General features: G+C 39.6%; 1 protein-coding gene across 7 annotated transcripts in view; it reads right to left on the bottom strand.

Annotated features, from left to right (window-relative positions):
• Nucleotides 1-23,172, bottom strand: part of RGS7 (regulator of G protein signaling 7) — a 525,076-nt gene that overhangs the window by 265,484 nt on the left and 236,420 nt on the right. For 6 of the 7 annotated variants that reach the window (XM_086694015.1, XM_086694013.1, XM_086694010.1 and 3 more), the window contains exon 3: nt 2,743-2,839. In XM_086694015.1, the coding sequence (XP_086550141.1) occupies nt 2,743-2,839 (97 nt within the window). Of the gene's footprint in view, nt 1-2,742; nt 2,840-10,096; nt 10,218-23,172 lie in introns of all 7 variants that reach the window. The other variant, XM_086694016.1, reaches the window with a different exon arrangement.

The raw sequence follows: 23,172 nt of genomic DNA on the forward strand, positions 1-23,172 counted from the left end.
TTATGTTAATGAACATTCTTCATCTATATGTCCAATCTTACCTTAATTTTTTCTTTCTTTTTTTTTTTTTTAAGAGAGAGAGAGAGAGAGTGCAAGCAGGGGAGAGACAGAGGGAGAGAGAGAGAATCCCAAGCAGGCTCCATGCCTAGCACAGAGCCCAATGCAGGACTTGATCCCATGACTGTGAGATCATGGTCTGAGTCAAAATCAAGAGTCAGACGCTTAACCAACTGAGACACTCAGGGGCCCCTCCAATTTTACTTTTTAATTAAGATCTTAATATTGTCAAGCAAGAGTTCTTCCAACAGGATGCTACATCAGAATAGTATGAATTTTTATGGAATCGTATGAGGTACTGCTCCTCAAAGAAGTCAACCAAAAATTTTAGATTTACTATTACAGTGGGTAACTCAAACGTGCAGCCCAGCTTAATCTGATGGGCTAGACTTTTCTTGTTCAGCCATTTTCATTTATGGATATTGTCATTAAGAATTCCTCAACTGCAGTGCCTTTACATAGGCCATGCCCTGTTGACTTGACCACAGTTCCCAGGGCAGATGGGTAGGTAACTTAGAGCATTTATCTGCCTAGAATCTAACTGCATTTTGGGTTGTAACCCTCGTATTAGAATATTTAAGGAGGCAAATTCTCTCATAGGTCATCAAAACATGAGTAATTTTTGTATTTGCATTTGGATGTAAAGTTAACTTTAAGTTCCTGACTGTAAGTTAAATATTTCCTAGGGGATATAGGACACATGAAAAAAAAAACCAGAAAAACAAAAAAAATAAAACAAAAAAAACCCAAAAAACAAAAACAAAAAACAAAAACAAACAAACAAAAAAAACCAAAAAACCTTATAAGACAAAGTAGAGCATAATAACAGCTATTAGAGAAGCAAAAAGACAAGTTTTTGTTTTTGTTGTTTTTTTTTTTTTTTTTTGAGAGCACAGATAATGAAAGCTCAGGATGATTTTCTCCAAAGAGCTCCCTGAACTAGCAGTTGAAGAATGGACAAAATTCTGCAGTCAGAAGGACCCAGAAGTGGGGAAGTGAGATGGTGAGAAGGGAAGAGATGGAGTACAGTCCCAGATGTTAAACAATATAGGCTATTGTCAAAGAACAAGGAACTGGAACAAAGTGGGCATGAAAGGAAATAACAAGAAAAAAGGGGGCATATTTTGTGAGAGCAAATTTCATTCTATTGCAGCTTTTTAAAAAATGTTTATTTTTGAAAGAGAGAGAGAGACACAGAGCATGGGGGGGGGGGAGGGGCAGAGAGAGAGGGAGACACAGAATCTGAAGCAGGCACCAGGCTCTGAGCTGTCAGCACAGAGCCCTTCCCAGGCTAGATCTCACAAACTGTGAGATCATGACCTGAGCCAAAGTCAGACACTCAACGACTGTGCCACCCAGGCGCCCCCATTCTATTGCAGCTTTTGTCTGGTCCCTGTTCTCTCTCCCTTTCCATCAGAGAAAATTTAGCCACTTGACACAAACATGTAGGCCTACCTATCTGCAGTCTGGTAATTACTACCCTCTTACCAAGGCTGAAAACCATTGCTCTTCTTTCGACACTTGTTCACGACGAAGCACCACACAACTCTTGTTCAGGAGCCCCATCAACACCCTTCGTCCACATGCTCTGCACCAGCCTCCTCAGCCTACTGACTCACTGTGGAGGCTCTGGCCTGTCTGATTCTGCCTCCTCTCCAAGCTGTGCTTGCCCAGGCCCAGCATGCCCAAGCCCCACAGCTCACGCACAGCCTCATTCTCGTGGAGCCAGAGCATAGATTTCTAACTTACTCCTATCCATGTCTCTAGGCTTTTTTCTAGTCCCTTTTAATCAGACCTGTGGGGTCTGCCTATTTCTGTTAACGAGTCCTCTGTCTCACAGCCACCCAAGTGAAAAACAAAACCAACACCACTGGGTCATATCCCCTAAAGCTTATATTCCCAGTTATTCAACAGATCCTCATGTTGAATCCTCATGTTGAATGAAGGCATCCTCTCTATGCCTTCACTTCCTGGATATCAGAATGTTGGCACCCAAACTATTCCTACACAGGCCTTAGACCTACCACAGTGACAGGCAGCCCCCACTGAACACCAATTCACCCTGAGCGCCTACGTGCTCTGTGAGAGTCTAAAGTGTGTCTCCATATTCTCCACACGTCACAGTTAGATTCATTGGATGGGCTTCCAAGACCCTCATCCTCTGACCCAAGTCTGCCTGCTCCCTCTCTACAGCCCCTCCACACATTGCTCCCTCTACACATCCTCACCCTGGTCACCCCCAGTTCTGCACACACAGCTGGGGGGCTTGAGGCTGACAGGACTCCTCACTTTTCCAACTCAGCTCGCCTCTGCTGTCCAGGAAACCCTTCCTGACTCCTGACTCCTCATTGATTTTTTCATGCTCTCGATCCCTATATATAAGCTATACCATATTGTTTCATATCATCTTTAATATCATCTTCTGTCATTTCACATTTGTTCATTATGTCTTTGCAACTGACCCAGAGTCAATTAAAGTCACGAGTTTTACTTGTTTTCTTTTTTGTCTTTTGGATTTGTTTTACTGTCACTCCAAGGATCCAACGTGATGTTGACATGAGTATTTTACAAGGAGTTGGTGAATACATGAGTTTGAGAGTTTCCATTCTCAGTGGCTACAATTGTTTTTTAATAGTCATGTCAAAGGTGCTGGAGAAAAGAGTGCTGTGCCGAATACACACTTACCAGAGAAGACACTAGGTATCTTGGAAAGAAAGCTTTTGACGGTACGAATAGGAATTCCGTTTTTTTCATCTTGCATGCGTGCTATGACGTCTTCCATCTGTAACAAAATAATTAAAACCCTTTAAAAGTTGAACTTTTTAGAAAAATCAGTTCTTGTAACAATTACACCAGTTTTCCCCAACTGAGTATAATACCACATTCTTGCCTTTCTACACTTCATCATATTGATATTTTATTTTGGTTAAAAGACGATGGAGAAAACAGTAAGCAAAGTGGCCACTTTAAACTCCATTAAGCCACTAAAAGGAATTCTGTGCTTTGAATAGCACCTCTCTCTCCTGGTTTCACATTCTTTGGTTATAAAGGTCGACATAAAAGAGTGTTTATTTTTGAAGCTGTCAGAAACCACTGTAATAGCAAAATTCTCCCTTCGTTAATGTTTTCTCTATGGAACTCAGTGCAAAAGAAAAGAGAAACCTTAAAAGTGTCTGTGTGGATTTCCTCTTCAAGCAAGAGACTTTCTATGATTTGGTTTATTGTGAACTTTAACCCACCCTGAAAAGCAGGACCAACTGCCAGCAACTGAGGCTTCTCTTGCCCAGGCATTTACTCAAGGGTGATTCGTACCCGCATGATCAGATGCACGCAGCACTGTAGCTCTCGGCCCATTTCCACCGTATCTATGTTTCAGTCTGATTAGTACACTATCTCCTGCTTTTGAGAAGTTTTCACGGTTTTAAAGAACTGTGCTTTACAAAGCCTGATGTGGAATTTAGTTCTGAATAACATTCATGCAAATCATTACCGCTGTGTGTCTCTAAACCTGTGGCACGCATATACGCACAAACACACAGAAGTGGTGTCATGGAGCTCAACATCCAGTCATTCACGGACTCGTTCCACAAACAGCTGGGATCACCAACCCTAAATCAGACTTACTGATGGGCACCGTGGAAATGAAAATGAATGTAATACAGTTGCTGTCCTCAAAAAAAAGTCACAGTCAATACTGAAAACAGTGGTAAAATCGGAGTAAGGTTTGTGGTTTGGTTAATAGTGTACCAATATCAATCTCCTGTTTTTGGTAATTTTACTAGAATTCTATGAGATGTTTATATTAGCAGAAGCTGAGTAAAGCCCATCTGGGAATTCTCAGAACTATTTTTGCATCTTTTCTGTGTAAAATTATTTAGGGGCGCCTAGGTGGCTCAGTAAGTTGAGTGTCTGACTTTAGCTCAGGTCATGATCTCACAGTTCATGGGTTCGAGCCCCGCATCAGGTTCTGTGCCGTGACAGCTCCAAGCCTGGAGCCTGCTTCAGATTCTGTGTCTCCTTCTCTCTCTTCCCCTCCCCCACTCATGCTCTGTCTCTCTCTCAAAAATAAATGAACATTAAAATGATTTATTTTAATTATTTAAACAGAAATATTTAAAGTTTTAATTTTAAAAGCTTGAAATCATTCCAAAATAAAAAGTTAACAAAAATCACAGTCTAAACCCTATAACAGTGAATTGCCAAATTCTCACCAACACAGCTTCAGAATGGTTTTCAAATAAGAAATTTTATTTGCCTGGATGAGTATTTTTCACACTTATCAACATGAGAAACTGTTCACCAGAAACTGGAGAAGTGGGAAGAATGGGTTTCTGACTCAGCTCTTCTTATGACCATCCATGTTGCTTTGAGCTAAGTAAGCAACCTCTCTAAGGCTGCTTTGTCACCTGTAAGTGGTGATAATAATATTTATAATTACTCCTTTACAGTGTTCATAGGGTGGGGTTGGGGCTGGGCCGGGGTAATGATTTTAAGGTTAAATGATACAACATACATAAAGCACCATACACAGATAATAAAGCTTGGACTTCAAATATCCACATGTACCCTCAATGCTGAGGGATGTTTATTCTCCACTCCCCATGTTTTGGTTTGTTTTTTGTTTTTCTTCAGAGGGAGCACCACTGCCTCAGTTCCCTACACCTTTCTGCTCCTCACACCTGCCACTCCAGGCCTGGGCTGACTGATCAGGCAGAAGAACTGGGAAATGAGCAATTGGTTGTGGGCCCATCCTCCTTCCATTGGGAAGCCCACATCTAACTCTGCTGTGTGAGAGACCTGCCCGAGTGAGCGAGTACGACTGATGAGGACTGGGTTTCAGGATTAAAGTTTATGTGTGCATGAACATTCTTCAATAATAGCTGTACCTGCAACGCAGCTGATGCTGTGATTTCTTTCTGCCTTACGCTTTAGCTGTGGTTCTCAACTGGTTCGGAATTCGGAAAATGAAGGTGTTATAATCGGCCCTCCAGAGACCCTAACAACAGCTAAATCGTTTCACATAACGAACACATTTCATCTAACTATAGAAAACTGAAAATAGTTATACTTTTATGACTTTTTGTTTTGTTACTGTTTGCCCTTTGTTCACCTGACAGTGTCCAGGAATGGAAAATAAGCTGTTCTGCGATGTATAGTGGCAGCCTGTAAACCCTTGGATTATCAGTTTAAGGGTTTAAAGTAGGTCAGATTAGACAGATGTGGAAACTTCTGACACCCATTAGTACCTCCAACACCCCAGGATGTGGCAACAATCAGCTCTGGTGGGGGATGAATTAAGGTTCATTGCTATGAGTAGAGGTGTTTTCTCTGCAAAGTCGCACCGCCTCTCAGTTCACTGGATCCCAAAGGAATGAGATTAGGAAACTGGGAATTGAAAGTGAGCTCTGTGGTTTTATTTTGAAAGTTTCAATTTTTTTTCTGAGCCATAATTTCCACAATAGAAAAAAAAATTAAACTCCACGTAAAAAGAGGATGCGTGTTCTAGACTGAAAATGTGATCATCAAAAGGTATTCAGTTGTTCTTATCTTTATTCAGGTATTATTTATCCATGAAGATTATTTACCATGACCTAGAAGGAACAAAGAACAAATCAAACACAAAACAAAAACAAAAACAAAAACAATCTGGTTTCTAAAAGGTAACATCAGTCCCAAAAGCCACATGTAAAAAAACATATCCATCTTACTTAATAAAGTTTCCTTAAGCATTCACTTGGAGTGTATTTATTTTTATATTAAGCATGGTTTTAACACACTTGATTATCTGCTTTCCCACTATTTGCAGTGGCAACTTCGGTGAAAAACAGAATGTTAAAAGCAGAGAAACTAATAGAGAAAGCTAGGCAGCAAGAGGGACAAGAGAATATATAAAGTAACTCCAATAAATACTAAACCTCTGTGGGACGATTTAAATTTAAGGTCAAGGGGCGCCTGGGTGGCGCAGTCGGTTAAGCGTCTGACTTCAGCCAGGTCACGATCTCGCGGTCCGTGAGTTCGAGCCCCGCGTCCGGCTCTGGGCTGATGGCTCAGAGCCTGGAGCCTGTTTCCGATTCTGTGTCTCCCTCTCTCTCTGCCCCTCCCCCGTTCATGCTCTGTCTCTCTCTGTCCCAAAAATAAATTAAAAAACATTGAAAAAAACATTTAAAAATAAAAAAAATAAATTTAAGGTCAAAAGACTCAGATAGCTCTCAGATAGCTCCAACATTCCAAAAGAAGATATATACACATACACCCATCTATTGATCAATCAGTCTGTCATCTGTCATCTTCATCAGTGTGCCATTGAGCTGTGAAGGGTTAGACTGTGTTCACTCTCAAGCCCTAAGGTGAGGAAAATTTCAGCATGGGATGACAGAACACTGAGCATGCCTGGTCACTGGGCATGCCTGGTCACTGAGGCTCTCTCTGAGTCTTATTTTCTTCACCTTTCAAACAAGAAGTTAGAGGCATGTGATCTGTAAGATTTCTTCCAGCTACAAAATCACTGAAGTCTGGAAATAATCATCACTTTTCAGAACTGGGTAAGTTTCCTCACTTAAGTTAAAGAGCCAGTTTCTGGGGTGCCTGGGTGGCTCGGGCTCAGTCAGTTAAGCATCTGACTCTTGGTTTCGGCTCAGGTTGAGATCTCAATGGTTAGTGAGTTTGAGCCCCACCATTAGTGCGGAGCTTGCTTGGGATATTCTCTTTCCCCTTCTCTCTGCCCCGCCCCTCCCCTGCTTACTCTCTCTCACCCTCTCTCAAAATAAACTTAAAAAAATAAATAAATAAAAGAGCCTGTTCCCTGTCAGAGACAAATAGATGAACCCATTAAATTGATCAGGAACTTTTACAAATTGCTTCCAACTGTCAGCACATTTTAATTTCAATGCATATAGCAAAGGGATTAAGAGCATGAACTGAGGCCAAATTTGTTTGAATCCTGGCTGTGCTACCTGCAAATTGTATGAACAGGTTAACTTCCTTTACAACTCTGAGACTCAGTTTTCTCATCTGTAAAATGGAGATAATACTAATAGTATACATCTTATCAGGGGTGAGGATTGATGAATCAATGCTAATTAAATGTGTACCCATAATACTGCTATCATCCTCCTCCTCCTCCTCCTCCTCCTCCTCCTCCTCATCATCATCATCCTCATCAACATAAGTTTCTTCTCTCATCATTATACTAGGAAGCCACAGGCCTGCTCTCTTTCTTTGACAATCGGGCTGGCAAAGACAGCTGTGGTCAAATGCCAAATACTTATTAGAGGCAACCAACTACCAATCACGAAGTAGACAGAGGTACCTATGGACAAGCTCTCTCTTGGATTTCTAATAGAAGACTGGGTTCGTGTTGCCCCTCAAAAGACAGATTTGATTAGAAGAAATGTCAGGAAGAATATTTTTGCATATAAGCAAGGACTAAGTAAACTATGAAAAATAATATTTAGAAGAAAGGGGGGAATGAATTACATTCTTTTCTGACAAAGTGAAAATGTCCCTGCTCTCATATTTTCTTGATGAATTTGCCTCTTGAAATTTAGAGGGTCAAAAGACTGAATTACAGGGCACCCGGGTTTCTCAGTTGGTTGAGCGTCTGACCCTTGATTTTGGCTCAGGTCATCATCCCAGGGTCATGAGATTGAGCCCCGCGCCAGGCGCAGCGCCTAGCAGGGATCATGCCTGGGATACTCTCTCTCTCTCTCCCTCTGCCCCTCTCCCTTGATTGTGCTCTCTCTCTCTCTTTCTCTCTAAAGTAAAAAATAGAAAAAAAATTGAATTGAGATTGAGTACTCTTTGCAAAAGTAATCTTTTTTTCGACCCGAACTAAATCTCTATTTGTTAAAGAGTAAAAATTATCTCTTGCAAAGTAGTTTTGAGAATATCCATGGTTCAATTTGTTCAAAAAAGTTTTAGACCTCTATTACAGAGTGCTTCACATTTTAATTACTATCTTACATCTCTCTGTTCTCCCTCAGATGTGAACTTCCAAAAAAAGAAATCTCACCTTACTCATTTTTGTATTGTTAATATGTAAAGTATATGGCCCACAAGGTGGGGCAGGGGGAAGCACTGAATTTTTGTTTATAGCACATGTTTGATTTTTCTGAGACCTAGAGCAAAAGTGCAAGTTAAATCATTTTAAGATTTTACTTTGAGATTTTGAAAATGTTTTATTTATTTTTTCCTTTTATCTGACATTTGGTGAAAAACTAGCCTGGGTCAGAAGTATTAGAACAGAAGAGCTCAATGTGCAATAAGCTAAAATGTTATTTCTGTTCTATTTTATGCAGGGGTTCTTCAACTTGTTTATTAGAGGAATTCCTTCCTTCAAAACATGAGGGTAAATCAGTGGCTGTTGATGAGGCTGTTTTCCTACTTGTCGGTGTGACACTCAAGTTCACTGTCACGTACGTGTAAGCTCTTGAGATGAAAGGCGCTACTGAACTCCAACACACTGCTCTTTCTCCAGGAATTCATAATTAGCCTTTCCTTTGGAATAGTTTAGATGTCACTTCAATGCTTGTGATGTATTTCAAATACTGCTCAGGTTAAACAGTGCCCGCCCTCACACTTGGTGGAATGAAAGAGAGAGCAGATTATGCAGGTACATCTTTGAGGAGCTTTACTAATTATTCAAGAGGGGCCCGTCAGACGGGGGACTCCCACGTACCTATGAAAACCAAATCACTGCCTTGAAACCTTTCTTTTTCCCTAATGTTCTAAACAATGATGGGAGTTTAATTAGATTTACTTGCAGCTATATTTGCCAGAACTTTATCATAATATCAGTACTACTGATTTCATGAAGCCAATAGTTGTACAGAGACACCCTGATTGTAGGCGAAACATTTGTATGAAACAAAGCGAAAACATTTTGTTCTCCGTAGTTCTAAAAGAGAAATGAGTCAATCAAAATCTCACAAAGGAAGTTTCCCAACTTCTTATTGTAATTCACCATTAAGCACAGACATTTGGAAATATAAATGAGAGCCTGAAAGGGCATATTGAATGGATTTTTTCCTACGTGCACATGCTTTCAAATCATTGTGTGTGGCCATCATTTCAAGTGCTAGCTATGACAGAAACAATTACACAGGTGCTTCTTGGATACCTTAGAATTTAGTGGTGGCAGGTATTATATAACTTAAATCTGCCTATAATTCTTTTCCCTTCAAGAAGCCTTGCTAAAGAAGAATATGATTTGCACTTCTGAATTCAGTGGTGACAGCGAGAAAGCAGAGTCCGCCTCTAATGAAGGTTAAATAAGAGTAATGAGATTAAAATTTGCAACCCAAACTGTTTTCTGCTACAATAATTCAGTTAAAGTGCCTTCTAATTGGTATGATTTTCCTGCATGTTACAGTGATGGCAGTCAGTTTCTCAACCCAGAATTAATTGCTCTTTCACATGAAAAAGCTACCATTTTCATGAATAAATTATGACGAAAAAACACATTTATAAAATCTAGTTACATGTAAACCTGTTCTAGTTCATCTTGAGTGTAGATTTATTTTTCAAGAGCAATAACTAATTTTAAGAAGGTAGAGATTTTATGTTTCTATGATTTTACAGAAGTAGAGAAAGATTTCTTCCAGTTTATGGATGTTATTCTCATTTGTTTTTAAATAAAGCAATTCTCTCATCTATGTTAAGGAATATAATAAACAAACAAACAAACAAACAACTATGCTCATTAGATTTGTTAGGATTACTCGGGTTACAAGTGATAGAATTCTGACTTAAATTGTCACAAACAAGGAAATGTGTTGTAAGCATTGTGGGATATTTTATGTAACTCAAAGATCAAAATGTGAGTGGGTCTCAGGCAGAACATTGTCTCTGCCTTTCATCTTGGCCCCTTTCATGTCTGCTTCACTTTTCTCCACCGTTCAGAAGCTTCTCCTCGTTCTCCAATGGATAGAGCAGGCAACATGGTGCCCCTACCTTCTGAGTTTTATAGCTTGTAAAAAAACAAACCAAACCAAAACAAAAAAACCCAAGAATATTACATATCTATGACAGAATAACTTACGTTTTCAGATTATTTTGTTGTTGTTGTTCCTCTGAGGGGCCATTTGTTTAACTTTCAAAAGGAGGCTAATGGCTACTTGTTACTGCAGTCAGAGTTCAAGTAGGAGAGTTGCCAGTGTCTCCTGAAATATTGGGAAAGGTTTCATGAAAAAGATAAGACTGAGCTGAGCCTACAGGGCAGCCAGGATAAAGCAATGGAAAGAGAAGGAGGATGCAGAACATGTGAATCCTAAATCAATTGCTCATCCTGGCTTCAAGAGGAGAATGAGCAAGGCTCTTGCTTACAATGGTGACCTGTACAAGAATCCTGCTGCCACCTCATCCAGCTCTGCCCACCTCTCTGAAGGCTACAGTGATTCTCAAACCCATGTCCACCGTGTCATCATTTACTTCACGGGTAGCCTGTTTGATATTCTCTGTGCAATGGACACCTGTTGGCACCTATCTTAGTCCGCTCAACAGACAAATTAACTTGGGAGCAAGTTGAATATGTCACCCTTTATTTCAATTTTTGATTGACCTGACGACCTCATAAACTCTCTGTAAGTTAAATAACAATTCAAATTTATCCACAGTAAGGTCCAAAACAATTATTCCAGCCTTGAAAATCCCCGCTCTCCTCACAACACCTCATGCTCTACAAATGCCCAGCTATGGCTCATTGCTTCACATTTTCTCATATCATTTCTTCTGCCAGCTGTGTCCTTCCTTTTTCTACCTTCTCTGGGGGCAATTCTATTATACTTTTAAGATAATTTTGACATTAATTTTCTTTTTTTTTAATTTTTTTTTAAATTTTTTTTTCAACGTTTATTTATTTTTGGGACAGAGAGAGACAGAGCATGAACGGGGGAGGGGCAGAGAGAGAGGGAGACACAGAATCGGAAACAGGCTCCAGGCTCTGAGCCATCCGCCCAGAGCCTGACGCGGGGCTCGAACTCACGGACCGCGAGAATCGTGACCTGGCTGAAGTCGGACGCTTAACCGACTGCGCCACCCAGGCGCCCCATATTTTCTTACTGAAATCTTCCCTAATCCTTTCCCCTGCCTCCCTCATCCCAACTGAATACAATCATAGCTCCTTTGGAACTCATAGATAACTTTATTATAACTTTATTTTTTTATTTATGCCCACCTTACTTTAAATGACTTACGTATAAGTTGATTCTTTACCTATTTATCATTTCTTTTATTTTTTAATATTTTAAAATTGTTTAATGTTTATTTATTTTTGAGAGAGAGACAGAGAGATAGAGCAGGGGAGGAGCAGAGAGAGAAAGAGAGAGAAAATCTCAAGCAGGCTCAGCACTGCAGAGTCCAGTGTGAGGCTTGAACTCATGAACTGTGAGATCATGACCTAAGCCGGAATCAAGAGTCAGACACTCAACTGACTAAGATGCCCAGGCACCTCCCTAAGTTTTTGTTTTGTTTTTGTTTTTAAGTAGGCTTCATGCCCAGGACAGAGCCCAACGCAGGGCTTGAACTCATGACCTTAAGATCAAGACCTGAGCTAAGATCAAGAGTCAGAGATGCTTAACCGACTCAGCCACCCAAGTGCCCCTCATTCCTTTTAGATTACAAATATTTTGATGGTGAGCCCCCATTATGTATTTGGGGGCAGAGACCATAAGGAATTGGTGGTGGAGATCCTCTGTTTTTCACTTTACATATTTCTGTGCTATCTGTAGGCTTGTTTGTCTTTTAACCACGCACCTTGTTTATATATTACCTTTATAATTTTTTTCATTAAAAATTTGGATTGAGAATGCTCAAATAATAAGATTAAAATCTTATACTATAAACTATTCAAACATCTATCATCACACATTTTGGGGTCAAATGTCCCCAGTTATGTGCTGTAATATACTGTATGTAAACATTCTGTGCAAGGACTAGTGGTCTTCAGCAACTAGACCGGTCTATCTAGAAATTATTTTTTTCTCTGCCTTTTAAATTCAGTGCTAATGGACTAAACTGTTTACACTCTTTTTAAATTAGTCACACCTCATTATCACCCTGGTAGACAGAATCAATAGTCTTATCATCAGCCCTCACTCAGGAGACCGGAGAAATCCTGATAAGTGAGAAATCTTTCTTGCTAACTTTCTCCTTGATGCAGATACCTGATTCTGAATGAGCTCTTTTCCTATTTTAGTTTCTGGAATTCGCTTGAAATTCCTCAGCCTCCAGGATTTAGCAAAGACAGACCCGTCATTCTCTTAAAATAACTTCTCAGTGAATACTTAGGAAACAAATGATCTAAAGACATTGCCTTGGGTGAGAGAAAAAGGAAGAGAATGCAGAATATACCCTGTATTTACTAATCCTCTGACATTAGGAGGAAGGACCAATAAGAGATGTCAGGAGGCTCTTGACTGAGCTTGCCATTTTAACACAGTCTCACTAATGGAAAGGGCCTCAAAGTACTGTCACAGAGTACAAGAGCTCAGCAATAGCTTTGGAATTATGCTAGTGTTTCAGTTCTTTGATCAAACCTTAGCTTCTCTTTAGAACCATGTATGTCTTCATTGTTTATAAATGCATCCAACACCTTCCGAACCCATTTAAGTTACCAAGTGGCTCCTTGGGTAATACATTCTGTTACCTGAAGTCATAGGTATTATTTAATTTTTTAACTAATATTGGACTTTCCCAAGTTTAAAAGATGCACCTTCATCTTAAAATTCAAGACTTTAGTGACTAAGACCTTGTCTATCATACTCATGGTACATAAATTATAAATTCTGATCCTGTGTTATCCCCTTCCCCTAATAAGGAGGCCCACCCTTTCACAAAGTTCTGCATAGAGTACCTCCCTTGGTATTGCCAGCCCTAAATGATAAAGAAATCCTGGTCTATTGCTGGCCATTCAGCACCACAGACCCATTTCCAGGAGCCTGTGAAATAAACTCTATCCCTTCCTCCAAAACCTTCACACTTGGCAGAACAGAAATTTATGCTTACTACCTTATCCATCCTCCATCCAAGATTAAGAACAATCTTATACAATGGACGGACAGCATCTTAGCCATCTACATAAAGCGACTGAGATCAAGAGATCAACCCAGTGGCAGAAAGAAAGCTCTCATCATGGTGTTTTGTGACTCAGAAAATGCCACATTTGCTGAAGGCCTAGAACAGCCCCACTATTCTGTAAACCCCCTACAAAGTTGCAAATTTCATGCATGGGAACTGTTAAAACAAATGATGCTTCTATTAATGACTTTGTCCTTCATCTTTCTCCTCAGACTCATCCCTCAGGAGAAATTCACTCAGCACTGTTTTCTAGGTACCTCTGTTCTCCAGGATCATTATGTTAAAATCTTTTATTATAGTTTAAGAACATTCACACCTACTGCCTAAAGGGGTGAGTATCACCTGTGATATATTCCTGAGCTCTTAGATAAAAAAATTATGTCAAAATTATCAGTCATTGAAGTCTTCACTTGATTACAGAAAATGTGAATGTCTTCAAAAAGGTTTCAACGAATACAAATTCATAAGAATTCATGAGCATAAAAGAGATAGGAATGGCTATGAAGGGAAGATGGAATTTAAATCAGGAGACATCAGATTCATTTTAGCTTTTACATTAAAATATAAATTATAGGGGCGCCTGGGTGGCGCAGTCGGTTAAGCGTCCGACTTCAGCCAGGTCATGATCTCGCGGTCCGTGAGTTCGAGCCCCGCGTCGGGCTCTGGCCTGATGGCTCAGAGCCTGGAGCCTGTTTCCGATGCTGTGTCTCCCTCTCTCTCTGCCCCTCCCCCGTTCATGCTCTGTCTCTCTCTGTCCCAAAAATAAATAAACGTTGAAAAAAAAATTTAAAAAAAAAAATAAAATATAAATTATTTAACCTGTAATTCAGTTTCAACACAGTTATCTACAAACTATAAAATGCAGTGAAGTCCACCCTTCCACAAATTCAATAAGCATCCAGTATTTGTGAACAAAAATGTCATTAATATGACATAATGAAGTTGAACATTCATGCTTAAATAACAAGAAAGACAACAAAAACCTGACTTTATTTCATCCCCTCCTTTCTTCCTCTCAGCCTCATTAAGGAGTTCTCATATCATCAAGCTTACATAGTATTTTTAGCCAGGGGATGGGGGGCAGGTAACAGTTAGAAATCAACCAAATAAAAGTAAAGACAGAAATATGGATGCCATGTTTCACCATTCCATTAAAGATATTACCACACATTCATGATTTGTTCTGTAAGAATCTATAGAGATTCTCAGAGAAAGACATGAAAATTCTTCTTTCAAGGTCTCTTGTCATTACACAATTTCCATAATGACACTTGGCATGATGTGGAATGATGTTGGGAACAGTAGGATCAAACACAGGAGGCAAGAAGTGAGGCAAGACTGCACAATTAATTTGAACACGTAAAGCTCCAGAGTTAGCCGAGTGTCTGGAGATAATGGAAGGAGGATGCTATGTAGTCCAGTCCAAATGTGAAATGAGGCTAAGTTAAAGATTCAGCTGGGAGGCATATTAGTTCACTCATCTTGGGGAAGCCTCCCATTTTAAACGTTTGTATCTTTATCCATTAAATGGAGATAATTCTACTAATAATTCTATTAATTCTATTAGAAATTTCTATTAGTAATTTAATAGAAATATTATTTCTATTAATAATATTATTATTTCTATTAATATTATTAATAAATTAATAATTTCTAATAACAATTTCTATTAATTCTAATAGAATTAATCCTATTAATTCTATTAATTCTAATAGAAATAATTCTATTTCTCATGTTCAATGAGGAGCAAGTGACATATATGTATAAGATACATAGTTATAAAAACTATCAAGTATTATTATGAATACTATCCTTAAGTCACTGAGCACATGTACCAGGGTCTTCTTAAGTGCAGAAGTCAAACTGAATTCTGATTTCAGAAGACCAAGCATTCAGTGGTAAAGTAAGAAGTAGTAAAAATAACAAGAAGCTTGACCTTTGATCCATCTTATACTCATTGTTTTTTGTCCTTTCTGTACCCTTAGCCTGGTAAGAGCTATAAATGTGCGATGAAGTTCTCAGAGTCCAAGCACTGTCAGGGAGACTTCAGATACAGATACTAATCAAGAGGGTCAAGACCAGAAAGGATAGCACACTGAGTGAGGACATATAAGAGATACATGTTCTTGCAGCAGTGATCATGGTGGGAAAACATGACAAACTTTCTAAGTTGGAGAGACAAGGCATCTGTGTTCACCGTGGAATGTACCATTTCCCAACCTTGAACAGCCAGGCAGCTCTTTGCCCATATGCCTTCTTGGGAATCTAGAGTCTGAAACTTCTTGCCAGGGCTCAGAAGCCAAAGGTATGAGGTCCTTTCTAAGGATAATGAAAGGATGCTTTCCCAGTGGTTTCATTGATGTACAGGTTCACCTGAGTTAGACGCTTCTGTTATAAAAATGCAAACAATAATGCCAAATGAAGTCATGTCCTACACAGCCTTCTTTCTCAGTGAGGGTTCTGTAAGAGAATTAAGCCCTTCAGAATATGAATAATTATGTTCTCAATTCTCTCAAGGTTGGTAGAGGACTAGCAGCATTCCAAATGCATAGGAGAGAGGTTAATTTATCACATACAATGGCTCCCTCAGGCAATTAGGGCTTAATATTCTCAGAAAATCCAGGTTGAGAGTGCTGCTCTGGACAAAACCTGTCAGCGCATGGAGTGCTATTTTTGGAGCCAGAAGCAATAGCTGTGCTCTGCTTCCCCTGAGAGGAAACAAGGGATTTGGATTAAGTGTAGGCATAAGGGCTGAAGACCCGTATTTTCAATGACGTGATACCAAGATATATTACTTAAGTAACTTACTTTATGATAAATTCTTTTGTAAAATGGGGGCTCAGAGATGTCTCCGGGACAATTTTTGTGTAGTTTTGCCAGAAGTGATCAAAAAGATGACCTTCGGTCACCCCCACAACATGTAGGTTTCCCCCGTTATGAAAAAGTAACGTTCCCATGAAACCTCTCATAAGCCATAATGGCTTAAGGTGAAGAAGCCATTACCACTAATTTATCTGGAAAGTTTTCTGGACATTCCCAGACCCCCAAAATAAGTCTCCTAGGCTTTTCTGATACCTTAGGTCACATTTTGCCAACAGCTACACAAAATAAGTGGAGATAAAGCACAGATGGTCACGGACAGAATTCAAAGCTCTGGTGGCATGATGCTGAAACACTGAATGTAGTTCCTGGGGAAGGCACTAGCCAGCACCACGCTCACTGACTGGGGTAAGCACTGCCTCTATTAAGGGCTTGCTGCAGAAAGGATGCTTAATATTCCAGTTTGGGCCTTTTTTCGTAGAAATGAAAACCATCTTTGGATGTATTTTGGTTAGTAAAAACAGGTACTAAAATATCTCTTTCATAAAAGCAAAGTGGCATAAAGAGAACTTTCTAAAAGCAAGGATACCTGTACATGATTAGTGTTAGCAGAGGTTCATCCAGGCTGCTTAGTCTAAGAATTAATACCCTGCCTGTGACTCTCATCCAAAAACATTTTTTAAGGGATTATAACCTGAATGCAAGGCAAAAGCACTTTAGAAGGACAAAAGCATAATCACGGCCATCATGATTGCCATGATCATCTACTTCAGATGCACACATTAAAAATAAATGTATGTGTAGTGATTTGGCCATTTGCCTTAGGTTTCATGCTTTTTAAGGTTTTAAATTGGTTTTTGCTCCTGCTGAGCTTGACCTTTTCCTCTGTGTGACATTCCTTGGTTTACTTATTTCATACATTGATTTTTAAATTTCAATTTTCTAGAATTCTTTTGAGATCAATGAGTAAATCGTAGAAAGGCAAAAGGAAAAACACTTCCCCTTTAACTGTCCCTTTGCTAAGTGCTGCCAATTCAAGGCACTACAAAGTTAAAATGGACTTTATTTTTCAGAAGCATTTGAACAGGCATATTGATCTTCCAAACCCACTGAACAGTTAGCTCTAAAGAAGAGAAAACTCAATGTAAATTTTCTGGTTCATCTTTTACATGTGCAAGGCTGGGCATGGGGAACAGGCAAAACAACCTCCTTGCTGATCCACCTATGAAAGAGCGCTCTCCATACAGGCTTAGTGCAACTGCTCATTAATTCTCTTGTACTCTAGAGAGGGAAATTAGGATGCATTGTGGATTTGTTTACCCAGAATCCCTAAGCAAAGTAGGTCTAAGCCCAGACAACTGGATGGATAACTTCTAGCCCAATAACTTTCTTTTATATCCCCCGTGATTTTGTTTTCTCCATACCAAGGAATCAGAACTCTTGGTTGCCTTCTTCCCGACAAAAGTTCTCAAAGATTTCATGATAAACTGAAAAGACAAAACAAACAAAGGAATGTGCCTTACTTACTGCGAGACAACCTGTATCTATTATCTTAAACTTTGGACTTCAGAAGGTCACATAGACTCAGCAACTATGGCTGGCTTGCAGCTGTTCCACAGCACCAGCCAGAAATCCTGATCTGAAAACCTAAGTGTATTTGGCTATTGTCAGAGGCACACGTACCACGCCCAAAATAGTTCAAATGTAATGTTACAATAATTATTATATTATTTATATGTGCATGTGTCTAACAAAATTATGGAATGTAATCATTTGCAATACTGGTTTGAAGGACTAGTCCTTATATCAACAATACTTCCCCTCCAGATTCCGTAAGCTGTGTGACGTTTACAACTATTATGTCTCCTGGATCTAACGTGACCTGCAATATGTGCACTTGCATGCAACAAGAAGCCACATTATGATGCTGTTACATGGGGAAAACTGTCTAACCCTATAATCTGTAAAGTGCTTCCTTGCATGTTATGTGCATGTGTAGCACCACAAAATACTAAAAACTAAGCCATATTCGTAAGGAAATGTAATAAGATTGATTGGATGTGTATATACAATTTGTAATGATATTATTCCATTTTTCATTCATATCTACTAACTTACTCAGTTCCTAAATGCATTCTGTTTCTTCCAGTGAATGTGGCTGAAGTGTAGCCAGAAAATACTGAGAAAACAGATATAAATGCTAAAAGCATAAATTCACCTAAAAGGCTAGGAAAGATCTCAGTGTCCCTTATGCATGTTTAAACCCTTGGCAGGATGTGTCTTTCATTACAAAGTGCTTTTCTCCTTTAAGCCAACATCCCTTATTACAAAGCACAGTGTCATATGCTGTGTAATACATACATCACCAAGGCAACAACAGAGCTATATGTCAAGCAGGGAAAACAGAAATTAACTTCGGACAATTACCTAGCATTACAAAGAAGGAAAGTAAAATATGACACAGTGTAACTAGGTAACACAGGTTGTGTGAATGGAAAAAAGAGTCCAGGGGCGCCTGGGTGGCGCAGTCGGTTGAGCGTCCAACTTTAGCTCAGGTCACGATCTCGCGGTCCGTGAGTTCGAGCCCCGCGTCGGGCTCTGGGCTGATGGCTCGGAGCCTGGAGCCTGTTTCCGATTCTGTGTCTCCCTCTCTCTCTGCCCCTCCCCCGTTCAAGCTCTGTCTCTCTCTGTCCCAAAAATAAATAAACGTTGAAAAAAAAATTAAAAAAAAAAAGAAAAAAGAGTCCAGGCAAAGGGAATCAGGGGAGATGCTATTAAAGAGATAGTTGGGGCAAACGTGATTTCAGCTACACAGAACAACTAACTCCACATGTTATATATATAGGAATTTGTATGCATCTTTTTGGAGGGTGGGTGAGTAGTAATAGGATGTTCATGTTTTTAAAGCACAGGAGTGAAATAATAGAAAAAAATATATATTGATCTCTGCCCTGGGGTCCTGACACAGAGCTCCTAAATCCCTTGGCATTTCTCAGGTGAAAGTGTCTTTTGTTCTAATGAGATGACTCTTGATGGGCTCCTGGGTGGGGGCCAGTGACCAGAAAGATCAAGCCATGATTAAAAGCTTTGAATTTTCAGTCCCATCCCCCATTCTCTGGGCGGGAGGGCCTGGAAATGGAGTTAAGGATCCACCATGCCTAGGTGATGAAACCCCCAGAAGTAAGGGGTTCAGAGAGCTTCTAGGTTAGTGAACAGATCTACCTGCCAGGAAGATAGCACATCTCAACTCCAAGGGGACAGGGTTTTCTGCTCTTAGGACCCTTCCAAACCTTGCCCTATGCATCTGTTCACATGGTTATTCATCTGTATCCTTTACCATAGCGTATTTTTTATTATATAATAAACCAGTAAATGTATTTATCTGAGCTCTGTAAGCTTTCCTAGCAAATAATTAAATCCAAGGAGGGGACGGATCAAGGGTCAAAAGTTGCGGGTAACCTTGGGACCTACTACTTGTCAACATCTAAGGTGGGGACAGCCTCATGGGACTGAGCCCTTACTTCACCTGTGGGGTCTGCACTAACTCCAGTGAGTGTCACAGTTGAATTGAATTGTAGGACACCCAGCTGGTATCTTAAATAACTGGTGTGGAAAAAAACCCACATGACTGGTGTTAGAAGTGTTGTGAGTGCGGTAGCAGTGTGAGGGTAAACAAGAACCACTTGGAAGTAGATGGTTTTCCATATAATACACAAGTCTACATTTCAGTGATGACCTTAAAATGTGCCCTGTGACATGCATACACATACACATGCATGTATATGTACATGCTTTTCTATGTATATAACATTTTCCAACCCACCCATGCTGGAATTTCAGTGAAGTCTTTGATTTCTGACAATCCCTCCCTGCCCCCGCCTCAACATACACACCTTTTTGCATCTGATCCCTTTTCTCTTGCTACTAATGCCACCATGAACATTACTATCCCACTCATGTGCATGTGCAGCTACAGATTCCTGATTACTCTCCCATTTCCAGCCACCGCTTCCCCTAATCATTTCTTTCTGGATAATCCTGCCAGATCAACGTTTCAGAAGCATAGGTCAAAGCAAGCCAGTGGGTTCGTTATATGTAGCCCTACCACCAACTACACACTGAAAAATCTTTGGCGAACCTGGGTGGCTCAGATGGTTAAGTGTCTGACTTCAGCTCAGGTCATGATCTCGAGGTTCGTGAGTTCGAGCCCCGCATCGGGCTCTGTGCTGACAGCTCAGAGCCTGGAGCCTGCTTTGGATTCTGTGTCTCTCTCTCTCTGCCCCTCCCCTGCTCACACTCTATCTCTCTCTCTCTCTCTCTAAATAATACACAAATATTTTTAAAAAATTTAAAAAAAACTTTAATGGCTCCACATCACATACTGACTTAAGTCTGACTTAAAATTTCTATTATGTTTCTTACCTCTAAGTGTTTGGGATTTGACATACTGTCTCTAACATGTGGTATTAATTAATTTATTTTTGTAATTAATAATTTTATGATTAATATTAATTTTATTAATTAATCAGCATAATTTGAAAATAATGACTAATAAAAATTAGTTTGTAATTAATTTGATTAATTCAGAAAATTAAACAAGGAGGCCATTAGATCTAAGTGGCTCTAATACTTTGGTGGCCTATATAAGCAAACTACAACCTTAGCCTGTAAATATCTCAATGTTAAGAAATTGAAACCTAAGGGGGCACCTGGGTGGCTCAGTCAGTTAAACGTCCGACCTTGGCTCAGGTCACGATCTCACAGCTCATGAGTTCAAGCCCCACATCAGGCTCTACGCTGACCGCTCAAGTCTGGAGCCTGCTTCAGATTCTTTGTCTCCCTCTCTCTCTACCCCTCCCTCACTCATTCTCTGTCTCTCTCTGTCTCTCAAAAATAAACATTAAAAAAATTAAAAAAAAAGAAATTGAAACCAAGGCCAACCAATAACAGTCAGCCAACTACACTTTTCCAAATAAGGCAAATACTAAGGACAACCAATCATAAACAGCCAAGTATGCCTGAAGCTATAACCCATCAATTTCCTTTTTTTGATTCTATATCTTCTCTAGATAAGACTTTCCCAGCTCCCATCTCCAGAATGCTGCTAACCAGTTCTGGTTTGGTAATGGCCTATTGGAATCAATTTTTGCTCAGATAAATTCTTAACATTTTTAACATTCCTCACTTTATCTTTTTTTTTTTTTTTTTCAACGTTTATTTATTTTTGGGACAGAGAGAGACAGAGCATGAACGGGGGAGGGGCAGAGAGAGAGGGAGACACAGAATCGGAAACAGGTTCCAGGCTCTGAGCCATCAGCCCAGAGCCTGACGCGGGGCTCAAACTCACAGACCGCGAGATCGTGACCTGGCTGAAGTCGGACGCTTAACCGACTGCGCCACCCAGGCGCCCCAACCTCACTTTATCTTTTAACAAAATATACTCAGTCTATTTTTGTTTAGTCCTTCATTGTTTCATTGTTTGTCTAATCAAATGTCTATTGAATAAACAGGGAGGACCTTAATGGGAATTATAGCTAAGGGCGCTCCAACAAGAAACATATAAAGTACATTCAAAACCACGTCTTCATGAGCTATAATGCTTACTGGATTAATATTGAGTATCAGGAGGTTCTAGAACATTTAACTCGGCTTGATATGAAAGAAGGGGAAAGTGACATTTATTGTACACCAAATATGAGCCAAGTACCCCACACACATTTAATTACATATTCGTAACAATTGCAAATTAGGTATTATTGAATATGATTAAATATAAGGTGATAACCCCCCAATAATTATCTATCAGAAAAGATGGGGCATATTTACACATGAAGTTTTACCAAGTTCCTGATAACGTGGAGATAACATGTGCTCCACAAAACATTGTCACTTGGATGCCAGCTCAATCAGTGACACTTTCAGATACTTATAAAGTTTATGTACTGGGATTAATTTTTAAAAGAGGCAAATTCACTTAACATACATTTAATAATTATGTACAACTTCAAATATCAGATATTGTAAACAAACTCTGAATGAGTGTATTTTTAACAAATACACCAAGCAATAACTTTTTCCAAAGTATAAATATTCACCACAAGTCAGATGAGTGGGTGAGTGGGGGATAGTCCAGCTCAAAGTTCGCCATATATGGTTTTGTCTTTATGCTACTGAGGAGAAAAGAGGCTCAGCAGGTTGGGACCTACCCAACAATACACAGCTGTGAATCAATCTGCATGGAAACACTAAACCACAGTGATGTTGAACCACTGACAATGATTTCCCCCTTTGTCAAGTGTAAATCCCACAGGGACTCCAAGATAATCTGAAACAGCCCCACTGAGAATCATCAATTTCTTCAAGTCTCCAGTCAAGAAAAGCTTGTGAACTTTACTTTTTGTAGCTAGAATAAAGAAAACAATGCCTTTGGTTTTCATTGTCTTAAAGAAAAAAATAAAAATTAAATAAAATTTTAAAACTGTTATCTGCTTCCTTAACATTTTGATACCTTCATGGATATACAACTTTGGGAACTACAATTAAGAAATATATGACCCGGGGCGCCTGGGTGGCGCAGTCGGTTAAGCGTCCGACTTCAGCCAGGTCACGATCTCGCGGTCCGTGAGTTCGAGCCCCGCGTCGGGCTCTGGGCTGATGGCTCGGAGCCTGGAGCCTGTTTCCGATTCTGTGTCTCCCTCTCTCTCTGCCCCTCCCCCGTTCATGCTCTGTCTCTCTCTGTCCCAAAAATAAATAAACATTTAAAAAAAAAAAAAAAAAGAAATATATGACCCTCGTCCAACAGAACCAGGTGGAAGTCTCAGTTCTGTCATTTGTTGAACGATTTTAGAAAAGTACAGTTCACCCTTGGATAACATGTGGGTTATAGACACTGCCCCACACCCCCACTAAACACAGATGAAAATCCACATATAACTTTTGATCCCCCCCAAACTTAACTACTAATAGCCTACTGCAGACCAGAAGCCTTACTGATAACATTGTTTATTAACACATATTTTGTGAGTTATCTATATTATATCCTGATTCTTACAATAAATTGAGCTAGTGAGAAGAAACCATTACTAAGAAAATCATAAGGAACAGAAAAATACATTTATAGTCCTGTATTTACTGAAAAAAATCTGCATATAGGTGGATACACACAGTTTTAACCCATGTTGTTCAAAGATCAACTGTAATTTATTTTTTTTTTAAAGATCA

The sequence above is a fragment of the Puma concolor genome, chromosome E4 (genome assembly GCF_028749965.1).
Source record: "Puma concolor isolate L17-30 chromosome E4, mPumCon1.1.hap2, whole genome shotgun sequence".
Taxonomy (NCBI): Eukaryota; Metazoa; Chordata; class Mammalia; order Carnivora; family Felidae; genus Puma; species Puma concolor.